This window comes from Xiphophorus maculatus, chromosome 16 (assembly GCF_002775205.1).
Source record: "Xiphophorus maculatus strain JP 163 A chromosome 16, X_maculatus-5.0-male, whole genome shotgun sequence".
In the NCBI taxonomy this organism is placed as follows: Eukaryota; Metazoa; Chordata; class Actinopteri; order Cyprinodontiformes; family Poeciliidae; genus Xiphophorus; species Xiphophorus maculatus.
In genome coordinates, this window is record NC_036458.1 from 13,802,260 (window position 1) to 13,829,935 (window position 27,676).

Sequence of the window (27,676 nt, forward strand, 5' to 3'; positions counted from 1 at the left end):
AAGAGTTAATGTTACAAAAATGCAACAAAAGCAGTCTTCATACAACTCTTTATATTTGTCTGAATTTATTTGCCACAATAAAAAATACAGATGTAATATTTTATATATGATAACTGGAGAGCAGTGTTTTAAATATAGCTTTTTAGTACTCAAGCAAAAAACAGCATGTACTAGCACATAATTTGAAAACTTTGCTTACAGTGGTTTAAACATTTTTTTTAACAATTGCACTTCAAATAGTAAAAACTAAGGCATGCATTTATGTACAGGGCCTTGCAAAGATACTAATTGCCCTCTTGAACTTTTTCTCTTCTATATCATGTCACAACAGCAAACTTTGATAAACTATTTTGTAATTTCACATGACAGATATTACTGTGCATAACTGTTAACTGTCTTAACAGTTATGCGTGGTTAAAGCAGTGCATAACTGTTCAAGGAAATGAAAATGATGCATGCTTTTTTCATGTAAATAATGAAAAGTGTGGCGAGAGGAAAACAGGTCAGAGATGCCTAGAAATTGAAGAAAACAACTTTGATGCACAAGTTCATCTCCTAGATTGGTCTGGGTAACAACACCCAGAGTTAGAATGGCCTAGTCAAAGTCCGTACCCAAATCATTGAGAATCCATGGTACGCTACGGACACTTTCCATCCGATTTGACTAGGCTTGAACTTTTTTTTAATTCACTAATATTGACCCAACATTGGCTAAAGAACACTGCATGCTGCACTTTTCATATCTTTTATCTTTTTCAAAAATTGGTTGATTCTTTGTTCTCTGCTTCAGCGATGCACTGTCTCTGTCACATAAGATCCAATAATAGGAAATTGAGGTTTGTGATTGCAGTGTGACAAATTTGAAAAAGCTCAATGGGTTTAAATACTGTAGTTATTTTTAATATGAAGGTAAAATCAGTTTCACTATAAACTAAAGAACATCACTGTCCTCTTTTAGTAGAGTATTACTATGCTTGGCCCAGAAACACATTAATATCCAGTTAAATACAACAAAAATAAAGAAATGTAAAGATAATGAGAAAACAACAGTGCTCTGAGTTGCAGCATATACATATTTTACACTCTCATTCTGTACAGATATCACATTATACATGTCAATTACACATTAATGAGTGCAGTATCTAACAGTGCAGCACAGTTAAACATTGGAAATTGCAACACGCCCGATTTAAGACTCACATGGTTCCTACTTCTGCAATCTTCTCTCTGTATTCAGATTACAATTACATTATTTTCTATGAAACAAATAGCCAGCTGCAGCCCGTGCAGACATTACCTCCTATATAAAAGTTGCAATAATCATCCAAAGTATCATCCAAAAGAAGAAAAGTCTGCAGACAGGGAGGTTAAGGTACACAAAAGCGAGTAAAACAGCCTTTAATCTGAGGAAATTTATTTAAGAAAACACTTAGTAAAGAGCTTATGTTACATTCAAAGTGGTGGGTGTCTGACAAAAGTAAAGAACAAGTTCCCACAGCTTCTGTGATTTCTGCAGAACCACAGAGTGCAGTGAACAAGTTTTGACTAAAGCTTGTATCTATTTCAAGATGAAATATATAAATACATCTTATTTAAAGATTTGCTACAAATATTCTATTTTATTGTCATTGGACCTCACTAATGGGTGATTATGGAAATGAAACTTAAACTAAGGTACATTACTGAGTAGACACTCAGTATCTGTCTGAACTTTCAGACAGTTTAGACAGATGTATTGAAAACTGAACAAGGTTCTTGATCACAATCCTTTTTGTTCTCTCTGCAGGATGTAACATGAACAACACTAACGTTTACAGGTTTAGCACAGAAACGGCCATCTTTAGTTTCTCTTTTCCATTTCGCTTGTGTGCACATGTTTGTGCATGGTATGTCTACGTCGGGTTTGTATGTGTGTGTAAAGTGTCTCAGCTGCTGCAATGTTCTGTCTCATCTGCAAATGTGAATGTGTGTTACCAGGCCTGGGGGGAGGCCATTCGAGGACTCCTGGGGCTTTTTGGGATTGCTGCCGCTTGTTGATCGCTGAGAGCTCTCTGGAGTGAAAAAAGCACACAAAAATATCTGTTAGATTCATTAAATCATTGTATGTCTAATGGCTTGAAAGTAAATCTGTACTCCCTGAACTTCTTCACATATCATTATGTTGCAGACACAAACTATAATGTATATTTTGGGGATTTTGAGTAAGAGAATACATACCATTCATATGCAATATATTGAAGTGATAGAAGGTGAAAAAGTTCAAAAAGTGCTTATGCCAGATACATGTGCAAAATAAACTACATAAAAGGGAGAAGATATGATGCATCCAAGTTTAAATTCGGTAGTCATTTAAATAGTTAATGGAAAAAAATGATTTCCTTACCTCAAACTTGTTCATAAACTCTGCAAATATGCCGAAGAAAGCCTCTGTAGTGGTGGCTTTGCCATCTTCACCAAAGTATGAGGCTGTCTTGCTGAATTCTTCCATGGCCCTCTGCTGGAGCGATTCCAGGGACTGGATTGCTGGATGACTGTTTTCCAGGAAGTTCTGCACACATTAAAGTTAAGGAACTACAGCATCTCATTTCTCCAAGTAGATAAAAATTCCCTCTGCTGCTTTTCTATCTCTCTAAAGGATACACTCATGACGACCGCAAAGCGATCCTCTGCGGTCGCAGGCATTTTCTGACAAGCTGAGCGGATATCCTGTATCGTTGTGTGGATGTCGCTTACATCCGATGTAATAGTCCTCTGGTTCACTGGAAAGGAGTGTGAGTTTGTTTGGAGAAGGGGTTTAAAATGAAAGTTGAAATCTAATGTGTTTCCCTCACCTTTTGCTGCAAGAGGGACCATATTAAGATCTTTGGAAAAGTCCAACACTTCTGGAAAGTGCTGACACAACGACTTGACCAGGATGTGCAGAAACGTTGACTTCCCATCAACAGTTTTAGTAGTGCTCAGCTGAACAGGACATAGGCAGGATGTTTGATGCATATGCAAAGTAGATGTCGGGACTGTAACAAACAATTTATGGCATACAAACTACAATACCTCTGTCAGAAAGTTGATCTTGAAGCCTGTGGTCTTGTTGGTTTTAGGTTGGCTGTTATTTAAATAGTTCCCCATCGCCAGCACAAACTACATAAAAGATTAATGTTATGGGGGAAAAGTGGTATAAGAAATGCTTTTTCAGCTACACAGAACAAACTGAATATATCAACTGCACTGTGCAAAATTCATACTTTCCTTGAACATTTTATACTTAGTCACATTACAAGCACAAAACTCAAAGTGCTTTATTGGGATTTCAGGCAATAGAAAAATTCCAAGTAGGGCAAAATTGTACGGTGGAAGGTTAAGGATTTGTATCCTGAATTACAGAGTCGTGAGTAGGAATGTTCTCCTACCAAATGTGTGAAAGTTTCACAAATGTATAACACATTTGTCATTTTAATTCATTTTCTTGGAAGAAGGGTACCTCTAGTATCTTAGCTAGCTTCTTGCTTGTCTTCAGCTCCATAGAGGCCTTAATGATGCAGTCAAATGCTCCCCTCAGCTCCTCTGTCTTCTCCTGAAGTGAACACTTGAACAGGAGGCTCTGCAGACGGGTGTTATACTCTGGTACAGACAACATCTGACAGACATCAACAATAACCCTCAAATCATCACCATGATGAAACTCTGTTCCTTCACAGCTGTACGGCAACAACAACACTCGCTCCACAATGTGCCAGGACTTTACCTGTAACATGAACTGGTCTGGTTCACTGAGTTTACTGGGGTCCTCTCTGTACGCTTCGTATTTTTTCACCTCCTCCACATCAGGAGCGTACAGCAGCAGTTGTTTAATGTGAGCTGCTTCCAGTCTGTCTGCAGCCATGTTCATCAGCACCTGACGCAGTTCTCCAGGAGAAAGCTTCAAGTGGGCTATCAGGATGGCTGTAAGATGAAAAACAAAAAACAGAAGATTGGATAGAAAACTAAAATGAGGAAAATGTAAATATTAGTATGAGGGGCACAATGCTATACTTACAGGCATTGTAAGCTTTCTTGTGGGAGAGGATTTCTATAACATCTTTCTTCTTGAGGGTTTCCAGGTGCGGCAGAGGCTCTGGAACGGGCACTACAAATTTGACAACATTTATGTTTATTTCTATTGAAACTAGATTTACAAGTTTAACTTGAAGGGATGGAATATTTTTTAAGTACATTTTTGATTTAAAAGATATATAACATCAACATGCCTGAAAAGGCTCAGTGACTTTCCACTGCTCATAAAACAATGTTTACATAAATAACAAATATTTCTCTAAGATGAACGTGATAGCTGAATTATAGCTGAAGCCTGATTTGGATTTGGTTGCTCTTGGACTTCAAATTTAGCCTCCAAATCCAACTAATCAAGATTTACACTAAGTAGTAAAGAGTTTTCTAATGAATGAAAACAAAAGCTCCTTATAATATTTGGCTTATAAAAATTATTTCATTCATTTACATATCTTATATAATGGTAAGTAATGGTCTGAGTACAGACTCTTCAAATTTAAGCACGATAAGAACATCCTTTTACATCCACTCACACGAGCCTTTCTGTGTCCCAAAGTGCAGCTCCAGGTCCAAATATTTCACCATGTTGTGAAGTTTTTCGTAATCAGAAGTTTCCCCCAACTTCAAAAGGAAGAGAAAGAGAAAACCAGCATTTGTCTTGCAGTGAGATTATCTAGCTTATCTGTGTTGATGAAGTATAAACAAGAGAAATTTAGAATCTTAAAATAGAAAATAAAACATTTGTGTGTTACTGTGTATTTTAAGGTAAGCGCTCTCATTGAAAAACATCCTTCAGGGGTTGTTTGGCGTTGGCCATGTGCATAGGGGTCAAGTCTCACTCTTCAGTGGAAATGTTTGACAGTGCATTGTGAATCTGGTCATACCCCTTCAACTCTTTTACATTTTGTCACATTTCAACCACAAACTTCAGTGTATTTTGTTGGAATGTTAATATCATGCTATACATTGTGCATAAAGTAAAAGGAAAGAAAAAAAAAATCACAAGTAAAATTTGTCAAGTGTAGTACTCCCTCTTTACTCCAACTGCTTTCAGAAGCCACATGATTAGTAAACAGCCTACCACCATTGCCCCAATGTCAAGACTTAAAATCAACTGAAAACCTGTGTCAGGGTTTTAAAACCGATGTTCCCCAGTGTTCTCCATCCAATCTAAGAGGCTTTTGGGCTATTTTGCAAAAAGAAAGCTTTCTAGCCTGTAGATGTGCAAAGCAGGTTGGGCTATACTGTGGCCCAACCTGCACCACTTCATAATTACGAGCTACACAGTATTGGTTTATCACATAATATCCCAATAAGTTTGTAATTATAATGTTCAAGTGGAAGGCCTTGAACATCTGATCCAAGCCATCTGGCATACTATTGTCTAAAAGGGAATATTCTGTTTCTTCTTTAATGTCACTTTTAGAAATGTCTCATAACTTACCTGTCCCCATATGGTCCCCTCTGAATTCTCCACCTGCTCCCAGCGCAGCCTCTTCACACTCATATGGTGCGAGTCCATTCGTGACAGAGTGGGTCTTGGCAATGGCGGAGGAGAGCATGGTGGTGGAAGAGGTGGAGGAGGAGGCAATCCCAAATTCTCTGTGGGATCAGACATGGAGTGAGGGAGGGACTGGGGCTGACTCTGGTTGTGAGATTGCTTGTGGTGAGGTTGGGTTTGATGCTGTTGTTGGGACTGCAAGAGATGATGTGAGGGCTGTGACTGTGGACGACCAGTTTGGGTGGCAGACTGGACCTGATGCTGTGACTGGTGGAGCTGGGGCACAGGCTGAAAGGTGGAGAGGGTGGGCTGGTGAGGCTGGAGGGGCTGAAAGGTGGAAAGAAGTGGCTGAGGTCTGTGGGGCTGCTGAGGAGGATGGATGACTTGAATCTGGTGTTGGTAATTCTGGGGAGGAGGAGGCTGTGGGGTCATGTGGTGGATGTGGTGGATCTGAGGTGTACGGGAATGGTGGTGAGTCTGCTGGATGGAATGAGGTCTTTGGGGAGAAGGTTTGGTTGGCTGGGGTTGGTGAATTTGCTGGATCTGCTGGTCTTTGAGTCTTCCCTGCAATGACACATCTGTCTGATGATGACCTTTAACACTCCTGCGACTCTGATGGGACTGGCTCTCACGCGTAAACTGGACTGGGAGGGAGGCAGGCTCTTGCTGGATTTCATGGAGAAGTTCTGTGGAGGAGTGATGGGCTTTGGGTTGGTGTATTTGATTGACTTGATGGAGAAGTTCTGTAGATGAGTGATGGGGCTTGGATTGATAGATCTGATGGAGCAGCTCACTTGAAGAATGGTGGGCTTGGCCTCTGTGCATCTGGTGAGCCTGGTGGAGACGTTCAGTTGAGGAATGGTGAGGCTGCATTTGCTGCAATTGCTGAGACTGATGTAAAAGCTCAGCTGATGAGTGATGGGCCTTGGCTTTGTGCATTTGATGAAGCATTTCTGATGATGAGTAGAGAGCTTGAGCCTGCTGCATTTGTTGGAGCATCTCTGCGGACGAATGGTGGGCCTGTGATTGGTGCAACTGATGGAGCATCTCAGAGGAGGAATGATGTGCTGGGCCTTGGTGGAGTATCTCTGTTGACGAATGGTGGGGTTGGGGTCTCATGCCTTGATGACTTTGGTAGATTCCCTCTGTATACTGACCTTGCTGGCCAGGGTGGAGTGGCGGATGGGGTGATGGCTGATGTGGTGGAGGTGCTGAACGAGACAAGCGTCTGTGGTGGAGGCCCTGGTGGGCCAGTTGCTGCTGCTGTACTTGTCGCATCATATAAAGGTGGTGGTTATGTTGATGGGAGGTCTCTTGAGAGGGGAGCGGAGGTAAAGACTGGTGTGGTTGTTGGAGAGGAAGAGGTGAATGGGCCTTTTGTTGTGTTGGCTGAGCAGGCATTGATTGGTGACTCTGGTAAATCTGCTGCATCTCTTGATATGCTTGACGCTCCTCGTAAATTCGACGCTCCTCATAGGCTTTTTGCTCCTGGTAGGCTTGAAGCTCTTTAAGTGCCTTCTGTTCTTTGTAGGCGTGATGCTGCTCATGTGCTTTTTGTTCCTGGTAAGCCTGGTGCTGCTCATAGGCTTGTCTATCTTGGTAGGCTTGCTGCTCTTCATACATTTGCTGCTCTTCAAAAGCTTTTTGCTCTTCATAAGCCTTCTGCTCCTCATAAGCTTGTCTGTCTTTGAAAATTTTCTCCTTAATGGCCTGTTGTTCCTGATAAAGCTGTTGCTCCTCGTAAGCTTTTTGCTCTTCATATGCTTGCCTCTCCTCAAATGCCTGTTGTCTCTCCTGGTATGCTTTTAGCTCTTGTAAGGTAGCTTGAACATGTAGATCTTCTCTTGTAGGTAGGACTTTATGGAAAGAATGGCGTTTTGGTGGTGGATTGCTTCGTGGAGGAGGTGGTGGAGGGGGCCCAGATTTCCGACGGATTGGCACATATGCCCTCGGCATGTGCTCAGGGGTGTAGGTAATGGATTCCTGCTGTGGCTGGTGTTGAGGCTGACTCTGTGGGGGTGCTGGAGGAGGTGGAGGAGGCGGGTCATTGAACTGAACAGGTGGAGGTGGAGGTGGTGTCATAGGGGGAGGAGGAATGTGATCAGAGGAAGAGGAGTATGTGAGGGAGGAGGCGTTCTCTTCACCGCTGCTGCTTTGAACGTCACTCGGGCTGCTTAGCTCTGGAGCTACGAATCCTCCGTTTTCTTCCTCATCCACACCAAGCTCGTCTTCATTATCTTCATCTTCTTCATCTGGGAAGTCCATCTGCACAACATCCTGACATTAACACCAAGTACACACCATTAGACCTTTGATGTCAAAGTGGAAATTATGGAAAACGTAAAATTTTAAACAGGTCTGACAACTGTTCAATATATAATGGCACTACTAGTTCCTAATCATAAACTAGTATAACCATATACTAGTTTATGATTAGGCTGGATGTTCCCTGAAAATACACAATATATATAAATAAAGTAATGCCTTTTTATATAGCTGATACATTAAACATGGACCACTTTGCTATAAGCCACAGTGAAAAAAAATGTTGAATTTTAGATGATTTTGTAAGTTTGCTCACTTACAGACGAAAATGTTCCTTCAGATATTTCATTCAAAATAATTCATTCAAATATTCCTTCTTTTATCAAGGGTTAAAAGTGACACAGTAATGGTTTCACATATTTGGCTCCTCATATAGCCTGTTAACACAAAACCATTAAATTGATAATTAAATAGTGTCAAAGTCATATTCACTTTTTCTAAACAGTTATTTTTATTAAAAACAGTCTTAAGTGATTAAGTACTAATGAAATTATTTAATATTTTTATTATTAACAAGAAATTTGAGAATTAATTTAGCAATTCATTTATTTGCTTAATATATGAGGCAAGTATATGGCCCTCCAGGCTGTGCTTACTCTGTACATTGGTAGGTTAAGGAGTTGTGTCCAAATTTTTAAATAAAGACAAATGAAATGTTAGTTGAGAGATGACCGTGGTATTGATTTTTAATTTATTTGATTTTTATTAAGATGCCATTCAATTTACAAATTTTCTTGTGTTGACCATACCTCTTCGTAGTCATTGTCAGGGGTCAGGAAGTCATCCACAATCGCCACCCTCTGTCCCAGCTGCTCACTCAGAGCATCGAGAAAGCGATCTGTGTCTTCTGAACGAGGAGGTTTTGAGAAGGTGTACCGCCGTTTGTTGTTGCGGTGAACAGGCGGGCTGCATGGAAAGTCAGGTTCCAGAGGTGAGGGAGGGGGACTGTCCAGGCTGATGTAGGGGTTAGACTCCCCACTGGTCTGGCTCGTCAACCCTGGTGGGTAGAACTGGCCTGAGGGTGGACTGGGTAGAGGATCTGGCCACGAGGGATGGGGTGAGGAACCTTTGCGGGCCCCTGAGACAAAAGACAGCTATAATGTATCTTATCTTTTATTGGACAAAATTACATTATACTGAAATTGTGGGTACCTGTGTTTGCATTCCCTGTAGGAGACCCTGTGCGGGATAAAGGTTCCAGATCCAGCAAACTCTCAGGAGCAGGAGGAGGGCGACTTTTCAAAGACTTGGACCTCTTGGCTGAGTACATATTTTCCAGTTCAGCATACACAGCTGACAGCTGTTATAGGGGTACATACATATGAACTAGAGTAAGACTTTTTTTAATAAAACCTAAACAGTCTATATTTTATAATAAAATCTGGCATTGATACACACATTGGTGAGGTTGTTGGGAGTCTCAGGAAGAGATGTTCCATCTCCTGACTGTCTCTCTCCGGGGGCCAATCTCATACCACTGTCCTGTCCTGGCTCTGCACGCACGCCTATGTCAATACATTTATTAGAATAACTTTAATACAACCCATATGCCCTGGTAGTATTATTGAATTTACAAACTTTGGGGTAATTCTTGAACCCTTTTAGCAACACATTGCAAGTGAACAAATCCCAGTTTTAGATAAAGCAACTCTGACAACATAGAAGGTTCAAATGAAAAACTATGACTAAAAACAATGGTAAATATGAACTAAAATAAGCCACAATGAACACATAAAAAATGAATGTTAAAACAAAAATAAGCATTCAGTCTTCTTTAGTTCATTTGATTAGGCAGGGGAATTGTCTAATAAAATATTGTTGGGATATTGTTGGCAGTGGAGGAAGCATTACAACAAGCTCTTCTCAGAAAAGAACCTTTTGCATTGTAGAGTCAGACAGACCATGACCAAAGATGACTGAATCCTTAAAATAAATCAGAAGGTATTTCAAGATTAGTTTAAGGGTGTGTACACCTAGCAGCCAGGTTGTTGTACTTTTGAACTTTTTGCCCCTATTGTTGTTAATACATATGTTTTTAAGTAGAATTGTAGGTCATTTATGTTACATTAATGACGATACAAGTTTTGAAATAACCTCGTGATTTTTTTTTTATGTCACAAAAGCCTGGCATTCTACACATGGGTGTGTGCAATTTTGTTAACAGAGATAATGACATTAAAGACAACTGACACTGCTTTAAGTGGTCTCAGTGTTAGTTTTGTTCCTGATGCAGAGATATTGAATGTCAGTACCCATGCCCAAGTGTGTGCCAATGACCAGGTCATCAGAGCTACGTCCCCTAACACTACTCCTGTATGTGGTCCCTGTCACCCTCATGGAGCTGCTACGGCGATGGGGTTCAGGGGCAGCAGACTCGGGCTCCGGAGGAGGAGGGGGAGGAGGAGGAGGTGGTGGAACTGGAACACACATACAGGTCATGCAGAGGAAGAGGAAACAAAGTTTGAAGGGTCGCAGCAGTTCAGCAAACCACTGATTTTGCTCAAGATTCCCATCACATTCTCAAGACAGTCCTCAATGAGTCACATAGACGTTAATTGTTGCAATAAATGTGCACAAACCTGGTGCTTTGTATCCAAGAAATCGTGAAATTTTGTTCTGGCAGTGTTCTTGCTCTTCATAGGTCAGCAGCTGGTAAACAAACTGCCAGATCACCTGTTTGGCTGGAGTATCGAGCACCGGAAACACATCCACAATCAGCGTGTCGACGTTCCTGTGACCATGGAAACATGGGCAGGGTGAAAGCAATCACCTGGCTGTCCAATTAACGGTCACATTGATTAAGAGGAAAATAAGGAAAGCTTAGCTTAAGTTTAGGGACAGACCATGCAGACATGTGAGCTAAGACAAACATAAGTAGCCTATCAGAAATATCTGAATTCTCTGAATTTCAAAAACAGAATTCCTTGCCTTATTTCAAATTGATTAATATGCTCCAAATTTTGATGTTAGCAAGAGATGTTACTCAATAGGTGGAATATGAACTGTCTTTTTATTATTATTATTATTAAATCTGAAGAAATAAGGATTACAAAATGACATCTAAATAAAATGAAACAAAACTAAAAATGTAAAACATTAATAGAATAAAAATGAATATTGTAGTTTAAGATATGCTGACAAGATGGTAACACCCTGATAATAAAAAGTATGGTGGTTGGAAAACATAAATCTCAGCAACAGTAAAGAGGAACAAGATGTAATGAAAACCTTTAATTAGGAAATACTACATAAAACCAAAAAAAATGGAACTTTAATATAAAAAACAATTGAAAGAAAAGACTAAAATATGTTTAAAAAATAGAGCAGCAAACAACAATATTCCCCTCAGATCTTCTCTCATTTTTGCTTTAATAACTGCTGTGGTCCAACATTTTTTTGCGTTGTCTTCTGCTTTTAGTTTTCCTTTTTGTGCCCACAGTTTTGTTGTTTTACACCTTAGGACCACAACTAAAAAGTCCATAAACATCTCTCAAATGTTTACTCTACCATAGTTGAAGACATTTAATTTAAAATCTATTTATTGTTCTGGATCACATATACTCATTTGTCTAACTTCTTTTTATCTCTCCACTCATGATCTCCTCAACCTTTTAGCTCACCTGTGTTGGAAGAAGTTCTCCAAAGCCTTGCAGATGGTATACCGCTCCTGGATGGTCAGTAGATGTTCCAGCTGTTGTCCAAAGGTACGTCCCTGAACCCTGATGCTGGGAGGCAGGATGTCAGCCACCCACTGCAGGGAGCTGAGCACTGGAGAGCGCGCCCGCTCAGTGGGAACGCTGCCTCCTGCGAGGTCCTGCTCAGCCAGAGGAAAAGTAGGAGGACCCTCCTCCACCACCAGGGTGGGCATAGCTCCACTTCCTTGAAGCATGGACACAACTTTTTCATGAGAAGAGGTTCTGCAGAAAATGATATTTTTCACAAAAGAACAAATGTAGAAACATTAGGACATTGTTTTCGAATAGCACCGATTTAGACAGGAAAAAAAATCCCCCAAATCACAATATACTAAAGAAGAAGCAGCAGATTATTTTGCTTTATTTATGCTTGAAATAGCAACCGAGTACTGACGTTTTCTTTTCTCTCAGAAGACACTTCTACAATCTTTTATCTGTGTTCTTTTTATCTCTTGTCTTTAAAGTTGAGCTATTGTTAGGCACAAATGGGAATATGTAGTGCAGTAGCTGTAACACCTACAAACAGGAAATCTTTGACAGTCAGACAACATGTTTACATATTTTACACAGTTAATCTTTTGTGGCATTTTTTGCTCATTTTGAGGTAAAGTTGTTGATGTACAACAGGCTGTTTATGCACGTGGATAACATCAATGAAATGAATATGAGCAGGAACTCAACCTCATGTCCAGCCCATTCAGAAACAGGATCCGATCTCCTGGTTTCAAACCGGCCTTGTCTGCAGGACTTTCTGCAGAGTAAAACAACATGCAAGGGGATACAATTCTCAAGCGGCCACTGTTCAATGGATGTGTAGCCTCATGAATGTGTCACTGAGTTCTGTGAACTGCTATTTGCAACACAAAACAAACACTGAAACCTACCGGGGATCACAGAGTCGATCCACACTGGAGCGTGGCCTCTCAGGGTGAAACCAAAACTCATGTTGCCCTTACAAACTCTGACTGTCCTGCAGAAATGGATTTCAGAATAGAAAAATCAACATTTTATACATTAACTGTTGTTACTATGTTGTCTGCAATGTCTCTAGGAAATCAAAACTAAATTGAAATGCTATAAAATGAAATAACTGCAACTATTCGTATTCACCTGCCTTAACCGTTTCACAGTGGTGAAGTTGGATCAAAGTGCAAATCACAGTTTTTACATAATTTCCTTATCAAAGCAGACATTATATTTTTACATCCACAATGCGAACTTCTACTTAAGCATGGACAGCATATTCTTTACAAGAGCTTAATGATGCTACAGCCTTAGAAGGTTTTACTAAGATGGTTTTAAGCCTGTAGTTTTCAAAAGACGGTGACAGGATGTTTACAGGGGAGGTCTCTGCATTTGAAAGTATTCTTTAAAATGTCTCCAGAATTAGTTTATATTCTGGAACCACGTGATTGAGAAGAAGTGAAGGACAACATTGACATTGATAAAAAAAGGAATGGTGTTATCACAACAGGGTCTAATTTTTACTTTTTTTTTTTTACTGTAGTTTGGGTTTTTTGTCACTCTTAAATGTTTCAGATTATCAAACAAATTTTTAACATCACAAAAATATGTTAATTGATACTGGATTGATACAAAAAGCAAATTTCAACTCATGATGTGCTTTAATAATGAAGAAAAAAGCTACCCAAACTAATGGCCTTTTATTACAGCTTAATAAGCTATAATTAGGCCTTTTTATAAACTTTCCTCCTTTGCTAATTGCCCCTGAAAACCCAAATTGCCATTTGATGCAAACCTGCAGTTGGTGGTGGTGCCACCCGAGTGGCCAGCTATGAGGGAGGTGGTCTTGCGCATGCCTCTGGCAGGGGGGACCACACCTTCTTCTGCATGGGTGCGTGGCACAGAGCTGGCGCGGGTGGAGACGAGGAGACGCTCAGGGTGGTCCTCACTCCGGCTGCGGCGGAGGTGGCTGCGGCTGGGGTCACTGAAGCTGCGGCCCTTCAGCCTGCTCATCAAGCTCTGGGAGACCACCTCGTCGAAACGCTCCCGGTGCTTTTTGGGAATGAAGATCCTGGCAAACATTGAGGAACCACACAAACAATCACAAACTGACTGGGAAAAGCTCACTTTATCGTTTCGGCGCAAATCCCCTCGTAAGTCCAAGTTATTGCAAACGAATCACTCCAGGGTTTCATGAAAAACAGATCAGTCCACATGCTTTACAGAAGGAAAGAAACTGGTCCAACGTTTGAATAAGAGTGCCTATGCTTGCAGGAGGGGAGCTTTGTTGTGAGATCACAGCAGCTGTAGGTAAGAGTGCTCAGAATCAGTGACAGCTCACAGCTATTAAACAAAAAAGGAGGGAGCTCGGTGAATGAGCTACCTCTGGGAGATAGCACTGCACTCCTCCCTTATAGTGTTTTTCCTCCTCTTATTATTCAACATTTGGCTCCTCTTAAAGAAGAGAAAACTAATAACTGAAGCAATAAGAGTGTATTATAGTCTGTGATTTTTGGTGCTTCTGTGAGCCAACTCATATCTTTCCTGTGCAGAAAAGGGTATTTACAGTATATGTAGGGTTAAAATATGGGTTCTAAAATGGAAAGTGATAAGAGAAGTTTGCAAATAATTATTTCCAATACAGAATGAAGCCTAGTGAAAGAATCATATTGTTCAGATCAAATTTAAGACAGTTTCCTCCCTGCAGGACAGTTTATCATCTCCCAACAGCTGAAATAAAGAAATGTTTCTTGCAAAGGAATTCAAGGTCAAATGAAGTCTGCTTCCATTAAACATCCCCAATGCTCAGTTGTGTGCTGCATGGGTTTTCCTTGAGCAGTTATCTACAAGGGAATTAACAAGATGTAGCAAAATGAGAGAAATTAGAATTACCACAAACTGTGATGAGAAGTGGTTTAGTGCGTATACGTTTTCAGTAAATGAAGGGCAAACACTCCTTATTAGTTCTTTTTATCTCTGCATGCTATCTTTCCTGTCCCACCTGAAAAATTGTGCTGCCTCGATCATAAGCACGACTCGCTCTCTTTTCTATCTGTGTCTCTTTGTCTCTCAGGTGCTTCAGTTGTGCAGAGGAGGAAAAACAGCTTTTGGTTTTGCATTAATTCCAGTGTGCCTCCATTGTACACTGCACAACTCATTATTCAGGCTCAGCAATGAAGTAGAAATCTCTAAACAGCTATTTCTGAAAACTTTGTGATGAATTAAATATGTTCTCTCCAGAGATGCAACTGATTTTGAGTTTAATTACCTCTTATCTGTAACAGTACAGAAACATAAAAGTAAGATATTTTCCTTGTCAGTGAACCCACCATTCATAACTACATACAGATTACACTTACAGCAACACTCTTCAGTGTGGATTTTGTTACTATGTGGAGAAGACACAAAGTTATCCATTTTGTTGTGACATGTTTAAAATGAAGTCAGAGGACCTACAGAGATGTTTAAAGTTATTCCGGCTGCAACACAGTGAGAAAAAGCAAGACTTAAAACAGATGTAAGGTAGGCTGAAGGTTTACAGTAAATGTTATCTGTTTGAGCTTTCAAATTTTTCTGTTGTGGAAGATGCTAGTCATTGAAATGCTGAGCCAAAAGGGTTTCTCTAACAACTTCTAAGGTGCAGGGAGACTGTTACCGATCTGGTGAGGTGAAGACTCCAGCAACACTTGAGGTGCTAAGAAACAATTTAGCACTTTGGCTTGTGGCCTACATCAGGGTCATTCAACAAATAACCCAAATGAAGGTCACGACGGCTAGCCTGTTTTCTAGGTTTAAAACAGATTTAGCACTCTACAAGCGCTAAATCTGCTTCTGACTTAATTAATGATCACTCATGTCAAGATGACTAGAAAAAATATTTTGACTGCCGTTCTTATATCTTCTGTTGTTAAAGAGAACTAACATGTTTTCCCACTTTAGGTATTTTTAACAACACAAATCTCATTTTCAGTCAAATCTAGAAGATTTATGCAAACAGGCATACACAAACAGACAATTGATAACACAGAGTATGTTGATTACCAGTTCTAAAAGGTCGCTTAAAACTGAGCATCATCAAAAATAACAAATCCCACTGTGAAACACAGTGATGACATGATGATGCTTTTGCTAGACAGAATGGGCAAATATTACCAAGTCAAGATAAGGGATTCTGATAGAGTTCTACCATGAAAGATGGACTGGAAAGTTCCAAAATTTTGATTGTTGTGCTTTTAATGCTCCTTTCAGATTAGGTCAACACATTTATCCTATGATCACCTATAAGCAAAAAGCTTTCCTGCAACTTTTGCAATTTTCTCCTTCCACACTTTCTGTCAGTCTGCAGACTCACAACGTCAAATACAATCATCGAGGGAATCCTTAAATAACTGCTGATTCACGAGGGTATTTTTTTCCAACTGATTGACAGCCACAGTCTCCTTAGCCTCACGCAGCAGCCGACACGCTCACTATAATTACACACAGCATTTTTAGGATGTAATCTACAATAGGTACTGTGTTTGATATTTGCATGAAAATGCTCTCTGTTGTGTTAAAGCAAAACCCTGTAAATTACAAACTAAGACAGATTGTGTAAGTAGGTGACAGTGATTAAGTGTTTTGTGCACTCTTGCAGAAAAACAGTCAACACTTCCCCGATGGGGTAGTCATCTGTCACACCCTGATACAACCCCATCTTCATGACCTGTTTTTATGTAATAAGAGGAAGTTGTCTTAATCTCAGTGAAAGACGCATTTGAAGAGGCACAACTGACTGAAGGAACCACGAGAGCAGAAAGAGACACAGCAGAGAACTGACGCCCTTTCTAGGCCAGGGTCATGTAACTTTCGGAAATATATCTGTGGCGCCTGTAGTTTACAGTTTATGTAGGCCATATAACTTTCCTGAAAAACATATCACTGCCGTCCATCATTGGTTAAATGATGAACAGGGGAAAGAAACTAATTGAGTTCATTTAATGGGTGAATCAATTTCTACCTCTTGCTCAAAGCACTGAACCTCACTCTACCTTTTTTACTAAAAATGTACAATTGCTGCAACAACAAATTATAATGTCTAGTTTCATAATTAACTAATGTTATGTTTCTATTATCTTTGTTAATAAGCATTAAATTGTAAAAAAAAAAAAATACATTCAACCTTGATCATGTCTAATGGTTATCCATTAGACATTTCAGCAACTGATTATTTTGGAAGCATAAAAAAAGTTATTTTTGTCCTACCATTACAAACGCAAATGTTGCTAAATGTTTCTTTGTGCCTTGGTCAGATTAGACAAAGTTTGTGTTTGTAGACAACAAACAATCATAAGGTGGGTTCAGTGCGAAATGAAGGATAAATATGCAAAAGTGTGTTTTTTGTTAAGTATGACAGAGGATCTGTGATGCTGCAGGCCGGTTTCTCTTCCAGAGAATTTGAGAAAATTTTGTTATTACTAAGTATTAAAATCAGGGGTGCTAATAAATTAGAAGTATAAAACTAAGGAAGTTGACTTGTACGTTTTGATTTGACCTGAAAAAACATCCCTTTCAAACATTAGCGCTTTCCTTCACTAAAGTTGGATGTAGGCTCCGGGATGCCCTAAATTATAAGGAGGCCGAGAAGAGTCTATAATTGGGTCTGAGGGAGGGGTGGATCAAGGACACAATGCACAGAGGAATGAATGACAACTGCAATCAGCTGGGAAGCACATTGCAAGACCAATTATTAGCAGACCCATTTCTGATCAGCCAGTTTGACAGCTGGGCCAAGCATGAGTGTGCATATGCATGGCACATTCAAAGGCCCAAAGATATCAATTCTAAGGAGTGGAAATAAAAAAAAAAATCTTTCAAAGTAAAAAGATCAGAACGTTTTCTATTTTAGAGTTTTTCTAGAATGGCAAAGTTTTCTTTCTGCAGATTTAAAAACGCTAAATGCTTTCAGGTAGTGTAAGTTTACAGATATACAGAAGTGTGAAATGTATCATCAAAACATGCTTAATTAATGTAACTGCAGGACAGTAGTCAGCAACTTCAAATACACCCCACAACAAAGCACAAAAAATGCACAGTCTACATTTCTGAGATCAAAGTAAAGCCGTCATACCTAAAGTGTCTAGAAAGGCTCCTGTCCCTTCCCATGGCTCCTCGGGGCTATGAGGAAGTGCTTGAATTTAGTCGAGCAATGCAAATGCCTCGTCCTTATCACGGTGGCTCTCCGTGCAGTTGGAACTCTTCCGGACAAAGGAGTAAGATAAGGCAAAGGAGAAACGGGAAGGTGTCCTGGATCTGAAAAGCACTCGCTGCAGGGTTGGGAAGCAGCCAAATGAAGAAAGAGAGAAGCTGGGACTCAGGGAGGGAGAAAACCAGAAGAGTGGCTGTAGTTTACATCCTTCTAAACCTCCAAAACATCCTCATGCAGCATCTTCAGCTGTTGTCCACCTTCATGTTGGTGGCAGCTCTCTTTACGTTGTCCCATTTACCTTACCTAACTGAAAGGTAAGGGTCAGGTTCAACACAGGTCGACCCTCTCGCTAACAGCTGGAAGCTAATCCTCCCCATTAGGTTGTCCATCATTCTGCAGTCAGAGGTAGTAAGTGACAAATCATCCAGCCCCTCAGAGGAGGAAGGAAAGAATGAGATGAACAGAAGTGGGGAGGGAGAGATGAAAGAAGTGGAAAAGAGAAAGGAGTCCCTGTGGACTTTCATAGGCAGGTCGGCACAATGAGTGGATCAGTGTAGGAAACAGTAACACTCGCAAGCAGACATAAAGGAGCGTTGACAGATTTCTCTGCCTCTTCTTAGTCATATTTTCTATTGAATCCAATCACATTTTTGAAAAGAAAAGAACGAAAAACAAACATTTGGTGTGCTTTGGATGTATCCATAATCCCAACACAGAGATTTGATGCATTATGTGCAAAAACTGCTTTCCTCGAGGGTTTTTTTTAGATGTAGTCATAACAACCATCTATCCTGTGCTGATGGCTTCTCCTTGAGCCTAACAATGTGGTTTAAAAACTTACTGTTTACACAGGGTAATCTGAGTTTCTCTTCTTTCTTAGATTATGAATCTGAGTTTCTCAGATTACTCCAAATACTTTTCTGAGTATTTTGACATTGTCTTCCTTGAAATCTCTTACTATCTCAAGCTGAGTTCTGACTGTGACAGAAAGCAACAAAGAACCAGTGAACGCATGAAGAAGCTTTGTCCAACCTGACTGCCCCCAATAGGTTCAGTTGTAATAAATAGGTCAAGTTTTTCTTCATATTGACACTTTTTACTTTGTCCCCTCGCCCCTATTCCCTGGATGTGTTCATGATCGCTCCAGCAATCCAGTGTTTCTTGTTTATTTGCATTTTTTAAAGAAAGTTGTTCATAAAAAAAATCAGTCTTACTGATTTTTATTACATTTTGAATCTGATTTATATGTAAACATTACTATAGTTTATTGTAACTTGTCAACATGGCACCACATAGAGATGCATTGTCAGAATAAAGCATACATTTTCCTATATATTCAAGAAATTCATTACAAGATAATGAAACTATATTAGAAAAGCTCCTAGGTCTTTCAAGCTTGCCTCCTTTGCCACTGCAGTTACCCTGCAGTAGCAAAGGGTATCTGCCACTGCAGATATCCTTTGCAGTGGCAATGATCCAATGATCAGTGACCTTTGAGCTCAGCCACAATTTAAGAATTGACACCAGCGAGTGACTCAGAAACCTAAAAGAGAATTTATTCAAAGAAGTAGGCTGCTTAAAAATAGAAAACATCCTGTGGGAGGCAGCGGCAGACGGAGCACAGCATGGCCCAGCTGGTCAGGCCATATGAGACATGAAAACAAAAAGTAAAACTTCATATAAGCTGTTAAACACACCTCATGTCTTTTGATACGAGACCTCCCGCAGAGGTCGACGGGAGAGCTTTGACAGCTGTGTGCAGAGCGCATCACTGAAGACTGTCACAGGGAGAGACAGCGATTGAGAGGAAGATGTTGACAGAGCGTGATGCACGGCTACGGATAGGCGACAGCGGGGAAAATAAGAGAGCGATCCGGTGACAGCAACAGACACCTAAAACTTACATCCTAGGCACTCGGATGGTGATGAAGCACCCCAATAATCTTTAATTCACTATGCTGGAGTTGGGTTATTTGATCTACTGGAGAGTAATTTGTAGATTTAATCAGACACAACATATTGAGACTATCAAGCTGACAGATCTGCGATGCGATGCTTTGATTCAAAAGAGCTGTAACTAAATTTTGAGATTGCTCTATCTGACTGTTCAAACTGACAATAAATTATTTACCTCAGTTTAGTATGTTAGCAGTGGTGATATTTTACCAGTTTAGCATGCTTAGACAATTTCCTTTTAAGACAGTTTTTCCATCAATGAGACTCATTGAGATTCATCATGTGGATACTTTAAAGAGACTTTTGCATCGCAGTTTTAGCCGAATAATCCATTGGCTTGGAAGGTCTTTCCCAACAGGAGCAACATTTGGTATTATTTTTCCACTGAAGACAAATCGACCCAGTCATTATAAGTTTAACTGTGTATCTTTTCTATATGAAGTTAATGATTAAGTTCTTTCACTAACTCTGAGTGCTTTTCCAATAGAAAGTCACAGTATCCTGGCTAAAAGCTTACGTGTTTAAATCTGTCTCCTTCCTGAACAAATTCATTAACACAGTTGTTGCTCCCACTTTGTGTTTTCCTTTCATTGACGGTAACCCAGAGACAACCCTGCAAATTGTGTTTAAATCTATCACTTTGCTTAGTCAAAGTTATTACTGCAATTAACCATTACTAGTCTCTGTTTTTCTTTCCCATAGTAAGTACTGCTGGCTGATTACATCTCTGTTTAGCTGTGTCTTTTTCCTGGAAGGATTAATCAATATATCCATTAATGCCATTGACTATAGCCACTTTCAGATCATTGTACAGTAATAAACCCACTATCACTAATACTCCTTTACAGATAGCTTTGTCATGCACATCAAGCATGTCAATCCAGCGAGATCGTAAGCTGTATGTGCTTTTATATCATGCAGCTGAGATTGCTGAACCCAAGTGGTGTGGCCTTGAACTCATAGCATTAACAAGAACAATATGTGCCAAAAATTTCTGAGTGGCCTGTTGCTGCCATTAACTCTGTGTCATCTTTAATTACATAAAAAGTAATCCTGGACCAGTAATTTTGTGGAGATTTTATCAACCCATCCATTTGCATAACATGGTTACAGCATAGATTTGTTCCTGTAAGAAACTAGTTGTCCTTCTCTAATGGACAGGATCAGACCTGTTTGTGCTTTGAATTTGCGAAATTTGCACTGTAGGAATAAACTGAATGGATTGAAAAACACAATGAAGAATTGGGGAATATGCATATTCATCTCTCTTAAAAAGATGCGTGAGCATCTTCTCCATTAATTTCATGAAAATTTCAGGTATAAAGTGATTAACAAATCAACAAACATCCTCCCCAAACTCATGATTTTAAGTAAACAAGCAGACCTGAAAGATGCCTTTAAAATATGTAAGTAGCCCCAAGAAACTGAGTTTTTTCATCTTAAGCATTTTTCTAAATAAGATTCGGGGGAAACAATATACATCAACACAACACCCTGAGGCAAGGCTCGTGGGCACCCTGGAAGCCCAACCCCCTGCAGTATGCCAGACTACAGCTATCCTGAGTTTCTACTGGAAAGGTTTGCTCATTTGGAGCATTTAGCAAAATCTGCACTCTGTTTGAAATTGGGACACCTGGGACAAACACATGAACCGAGGAGAAGATGGCTCATTAGTTCTTGCCCATTTGAACAAAACAAACCAGTTCACAGTTGTTGTTGTTGTTTTTCTTCAGAACTAAACTATCTGGATATACTTTTGATTTCTCTACAGACGGTTTGGGTCTCACATAGGGAGAGTTTCTGTATGTTCTATTCCATATGCCAAAAAACAGCCAAGGAAAAAATCTCAGCACCACTTATGCATAATTAAATCATATGCAAAACAAAGAATAGAAAGAATATTCACAGGCAGCTTTATGAGGAAGAGGATAGCACATTGTGAGAAACTGATATACACCAACTACTATATTCTCTAGCTCAAGACAGAAACTGATTACCCTCTAAAAAAAATCAGCCATAAAAACAGCAATAAAAGGGTTTTTTAATGACAAACCACAAACTGCCTCATGAACAGAGAGCTTAGACAGCAAACTTCACCACGGTTTGCATTTAACAGCATGAAAAACTGACACCAAGCTACGCCAAACTGTTTTCCAGCACTCACCTGAGGCAGCAGTCCATAATTTCCCTCAGCATGGAACTTCAAAGCGGCTACGTCTGCATGTGTGTGAGGAGCATCTGCATGATTCCCTGCATTCATACGGGTGTACATCTCAAGCACCAGCAGCAAACTGGCTGCAGCAGCTATGAGCTGTCTGCTGAGGAGGGAATATGAACATCCAGTGATGAGATCCACAAAAATAATAAAATAATAATAAAAAATAAAAAAAACAGATTGAGCGTTTCACAGAGCGAGAATCTCAGCTGATAGGGAGAAACAGGGAAGAAAGAAATCAACTGAGAGAAAGTCAAAGTGAGTGCGAAGAAGACAGAGTGAGGTGAAGTGACACACAAAAAAAACTGCAAACGTGAGCAGCGGTGTTGTGTTTAGGGGGTTTGGTTTTCTAATCAGTGCTGAGGAAGAAGAAATGCAATACACGGCAGAGATTTTCTAATCATACTGAACAGTTCCTGAAAGGTGAGAACGGATGAGTGACATTCACGCATATGAGGATAAGAGTGAGTGGTTGATATTTGGGCAAACTCATCCATTGGAGAGCGTGATTTCCCAGTCAAATCATGAAGGGGTGGAGTGGGTCTAAATTATTTATTTCATTGTGGATTTAAGCGGGTTTTGCTGCCTCAGTGAGCTCCACTGTCGTGTAAGTCTATACTATTATGGGAAGCAATATGCTAGACAGTTCAGGAGTATGAAACTAGAGATGACAGAACATCCGTCAGTTTGGTTTGTTGGAAATATTTCTGACATTTTATTCACTTCACAATCAGTTGATTATTTGTTCACAAAAACAGTGGATTGGCTGGAAAGAAATCCACTAATAGAGGAATCTGTATGTTTTTGTCACATATTTACAACTAAAACTGTTTTTGCTTTACTCATGCAAACTATTCCCAATAAGTGAAGCTGGGATGAAAATCAACTTTTTTTCCTGCTATGTTTTAGTTGCACACATTTTACATTATATAACATGGCTTTCATAATCCCCACAAGGATGGAACAACTGGATAGTTATTATGGCATAACTCTTTTTGAATGTGAAAGAAAGCATTACTGGCAGTCCTCTTATGAACGCTGCCCAGGGCAGCGTTCCCCACACACAACCCAACAAACACCCAATCAAACCAAAATCAATTCTGCCCATACAGATGGACAGAAAAATACAGAGAATCAGAAGTTTACCTACACTCATCTATGAAATGAATGTTGTATTGTCGTGGACTTTTAATAATATACTTGAATAGTTCTTCTTCTAGTGTGATTTTTTAAAAATCAAGAATTTGATGCACAAAATGTGTGCGTATGCATTGTTTATCCTCTGTGTTGCAGTGGAATATATAGCCGATCTGTCTAAGGCGCACCCCACCTCTCGTCCAATGACTGCTGGAGAAAGATACCCATTCCCACCCGCACCCTAACAGCCAACCCCACTCTAAGGACCCCCAGTTTGAAACACCATTGAATTCATGTGCTACTTTCTTTCTGGTGGAAAACCTTAGTTCTGTTCTGGCTTCACAACTCTACATATGCTGACAACCTTTTGTATATTGTTCTGACAATGACGCCTCCAGCCAGACATTTCAGTTTTTAGAGGCGTTGGGGTGACCCTCAAAAAACACCGCCACAGTTAGAAGTAAGCAGCTACCTGACGCTGTCGATCAGCTGCTGATGGTCTTCTGTGATCAAAATGTCAGGCAAGGCTTCAGCCAGAGCCTCCACATCCCTGTCAGAAGCGTACTGCTTGAGCACCTCAAACAGCTGCTCCTTCACATCAGGCTCCTCTAAAAGAACCTCCTCCACCTGATTTGATAAAGACAATGTTAAAAGGACTCATGATGACAGAATAAAACTGGAGCCATGTGAGCGAAAGAAGTAGCTTCACACTCACCTTTTTATTGAACTCCATAGCCTTGTGAGCTCGACTCTCCCTGATGCTGTCTCCGCTCTGCGACAGTACCCGCATGCTGCTGCTCAGCCGCTTGGGCCGGCGGGCCATGCTGAGCACTCCCAGTCGGAGGGGCCGGCCCTGTGCTGCCTTGATCATGGCTGCTGCCGTTTCATGATGCTTCACCGGGATGCTGTTGACCTCCATGACGTAATCATTGACTTTGAGGCCGCTGCGTGCAGCCGGACCACCAGGCATGCTCTCCTCAACCATCAGAGGGCTGTCCCCCACGATGGTGAAGCCAAAACGGCCATCTGGGCCTGGAGTGATGTCAATCTTAGGAACAGTATGTTGATATTTGCCAAATTATTCCAGATTCTACAAAGCGGAGACTAAATCTGAAATATTTAGGCGTCGGCTGACCTGTTCAATCCGTGAAACAACGCCAATACTGGGGGGTACAGTCTTGAGGGTCTGAGCCAGAGCAATCAGAGCTGGTGTGCTGAGGTTGGTCACATCCTGGCCTTCAATGTCCACCACCTGGTCACCTGGCTGCAAGCCGGCAAGGAAGGCACTACTGCCTTCCACTACGGACAGGATGTAGCTGGGCCCAGCACCTCCGAGCCTAAAGCCAAAGGCCTCTGGCCAGTTCTGGTTGGTGGCAGGGAGACCAAGGTCTAAAAAACACACAGAAGTTGGAGAGGCTCAAACTAATATGGTGCTTGAATGATGGATACATAGTGTCTTACAAACATATTTCTACCCCTTAAAACTTTTCAAATGTTGTTTTATTTCATATTTTCATCATCTGTTTTATCTTATTTTATTTTTGTTTTATTGACCAACACAGATAAGTGCAGAATTGCGAAGCCGTAGAAAAGGAATAGATCATTTTTAATTTCCTTTTACAAAGAAAAATAAGTGTGGTGCGTGTTAGTAGTCATCCTTCTTTCCTTTAATACCCATTAATCTAACAGAAGTCACCTAATTGGTGATGCGTTCACTGTGTAATTTGCTCTTAGTATAAATCCAGCCATTCTATGAAGGCTTCAGTGGTTCACAGAGAATATCAGTGAACAAAAAGCATCATGAAGACCAAGGGCCACGGCAGAGTTCAGGGGTGAAGTGGGAGAGAAGCATAAAGCCGAGTTAGGTGATAAAACAACATCCCAAGCTTTTAATGTCTCACTGAGCTCTTTTCAATCCATCATCTAAAACTGGGAAGAGAACAACAGAGCTACAACCCTATCAAGGCATGTCCACTCACCTACAGTATGTGTGATGTTGCCAGGAAGAGTATCATTTATCAAAGAACCAGCCAAGAAGTTTATTGTAACTCTGGAGGAGATGCACATATCCACAGGATAATATGCTAAAAGGACAACAGTAGTTGTGCACTGAACACTAAAACAAACCAGGTTTCCAGGTCACTATCATTTATTATTATCATTGTCGTTATTTTTACGTTGAAACATGGCAGCCTCATGCTTCGTGGGATTCTATTTGGGGGGCAGCAGAGATGGGGAAAGTTGGTCAATTGATGGAGATAAGGGGAGGTAAATACACAACAAACCTGGAAAAAAATCAAAAACTTGTTTAAGGCTGCAAAAGGAGGCGGTGGTTCATTTTTAGGAAGCATAATACCCTAAACATACAGCCAGAGCTACAATGAAATTGTTAAGCTAAATACATAACTATGTATTAGAATGATTCATTCGAAGTTCAGTGGCAAGAGATGAAAAATGCTGTTCACAGATTATCGACATTGAGTATGACTGAGCTTGAGCTGATTTTCACCCAGATGTTCACAGCTGCCAGAAACGTACCCCAAAATTTAGTAGCTGTTACATGCCACACTTTTCAGGGTTTTAGGAATTAAAAATAAAAAAAACATGGACCGCTTTATGTTTGGCTACAACAAAAAATCCCTGAACAATACCATGAGATTAGTGCTTGTGTCATGACAAAATGTGAAAAGCTTTGATGGGTAGGAATACTTTAGCATGGCGCTGTTCTTTACTTTACATTAAATAAGGGACATTATCAGGTTTCTTGGGTAGTGTTCCTTTAAGAAAATGTCTGCTTGCAATAAAACCATAAAGGAGGCCTGCTAATTAAGAATCTGATTAGCCTAGTGGGCTGTGAGCAGGTACACTGGTCTTTTTGTTGGAGCGACAAAAAACATTTTGTAAGTCGAACAAATCACAGCAAGATGAGAAGTTTAACAGAGAAGGAGGTTATTTGTGACTGTTGGTATCTGGACCACATGTTGAACCGCTGGCCTTCCCCTGGTCACTGGCCTCATTTTGCTGCTGTACAAAGTGTCCCAATAGAGTCTTGACTTCATCTGTACAGGACATTAATCTGGGTACATTAAAAATATGCAGGTTATGGTGCAGCACAGTGAACACGCAGTACATTTTATAGCAATTTTTGTATTAAAGGAGCACATCAAAACCTAGTCTCTTGTGCCCTTGCTTTTTTATTTTGCCTTGTAGATTTGCTTAAAATAAACCATACTGTGGTTCAAATGATGTCCTTGGGATTTGTGAATTTTGTAACTTAATCGCCTAAGTAAAGTGAAAGTAGTCAAACAATTTGAATTCAAATCAACAGAGCATAGTTGCATAAGTGTAAAATTGCATGCAGTTGTTTTATTTCTTTTATAGGTTTCAGCAGGTCAGACATGAAAACTGACACAAAAAAAAGGGTGCAACAATTTCTCCTAAAAGTCAAATAGAAAGAGTCTGAATTGGAAATGATGTCATTTCTGCTGAAGGGCAAATCAGATCTCAGTGGCACACCAGCCTTCAGACCGACTGTATGAAACATAAATCAAAGAATCAGTGATGGAGAAACTGCTGTCAGCTCATCAAAGAGAATCAGAAGAAAACTGATTTAAAATAGATAAGGACATCACGGATGGATCCTCTATTTGCCTTCTCGTAACACTGAGCAGCACTGTCAGGACTCATCTTCTGTTTTCTCCACCCTCCGTCCCAGATACACGCTCTACTGTAGCTTTTCTTTATCTTCTCTCTCGCAAAAGAAGCCCTTCAGGAATATCGTCATACAACAAAGATCAAGTCAGAGAAACAAGACTTACAGAAATCTTTGGCGGCGCTCCGGGTCCCAGACTTGCTCTGGCGCAGGGAGAAGCGGCCCTTTCTGCTCAGGAAGCGCCTCATCCTTGCCCGGCTTGCGGCAGGGCACGTTCCAGCCAGCCTTTCCTCACCCCCCGACTAGGGGGTCGACGCAGCCAAGGAGTGCCCCTTGGACACCCTAGAGCTGCTCCTCCACCTGACCTGACTCACCTCCTCCCTGAAGCCTCTACCCACCTACACGTATGCTGGCCCCCCAGAAGGTCACATTTGTGGCTTGGGAGGGCCAATTCTTCCTTCTGCTCTGAATCAGCAAAGTAGCTGGGAGAAGCTGAGGAGCTGAGAGCGTGTGAGAGTCGGGCTCTCCATCCTGGGTGAGGCTGTCCAACCTCAGCCTCGGTCCAAACCCTCTGGCTGAGCAGCGAGCATAAAACTGGGACACAGTAACTTGGTCCTGAAATGGTTCATTGCAAGGAAAGGTACTGCGAAGCCCCATTTTTCTATAAATACCTTCGCCTCTCCTTCTCTCTCACTGTCTCCCTCTGTTGCTCATGTGGATGAAGCCCTCTCTGAGGGCTGAGGAGTGACCCAGAAACGGAGCCGCGAAGCAGCCCAGCCAGGGATGGTTCTGATTATAGCGTCTAGTACTGGAGCACCAGTTAGAGCTGTCGCCTGCAAGATGGGCTTCAAGGTTACAAGCACCAACTGGAGCAATATTTTCCAAGCAGAGGTTCTAGCAAACAAACAAAAAAACAAACTTAGAAACAAAAGCTGTAAGAAAATAGCATTTATTTCAAATGTAATGTGCTTGGGCTAACACATTTTACATTTAAGCA

The 27,676-nt window shown here is 40.6% G+C and overlaps 1 protein-coding gene across 5 annotated transcripts; it reads right to left on the reverse strand.

The window, feature by feature from the left end:
• Positions 1-35: 35 nt before the first annotated feature.
• Positions 36-27,298, reverse strand: LOC102219160 (delphilin). Of its 5 annotated transcripts, none has more exons than XM_023349069.1 (23): positions 26,846-27,298; positions 24,163-24,416; positions 23,743-24,075; positions 23,500-23,654; positions 13,328-13,603; positions 12,453-12,538; positions 12,250-12,319; positions 11,494-11,790; positions 10,453-10,604; positions 10,126-10,290; positions 9,272-9,378; positions 9,026-9,173; positions 8,623-8,951; positions 5,492-7,813; positions 4,581-4,668; positions 4,034-4,123; positions 3,743-3,939; positions 3,479-3,634; positions 3,052-3,138; positions 2,832-2,961; positions 2,641-2,759; positions 2,384-2,548; positions 36-2,051 (listed from the first exon to the last, which is right to left on the reverse strand). In XM_023349069.1, the coding sequence occupies exons 1-23, from the start codon at positions 26,925-26,927 to the stop codon at positions 1,971-1,973; spliced, it is 5,889 nt and encodes a 1,962-aa protein (XP_023204837.1). In that variant the 5' UTR covers positions 26,928-27,298; the 3' UTR covers positions 36-1,970. The 5 variants fall into 5 exon arrangements, with proteins under 5 accessions (XP_023204837.1, XP_023204836.1, XP_023204838.1 ...); XM_023349068.1 differs by having other exon boundaries at positions 5,492-7,825; positions 26,846-27,297; XM_023349070.1 differs by lacking the exon at positions 10,126-10,290 and having other exon boundaries at positions 5,492-7,825; positions 26,846-27,297.
• Positions 27,299-27,676: the final 378 nt, after the last annotated feature.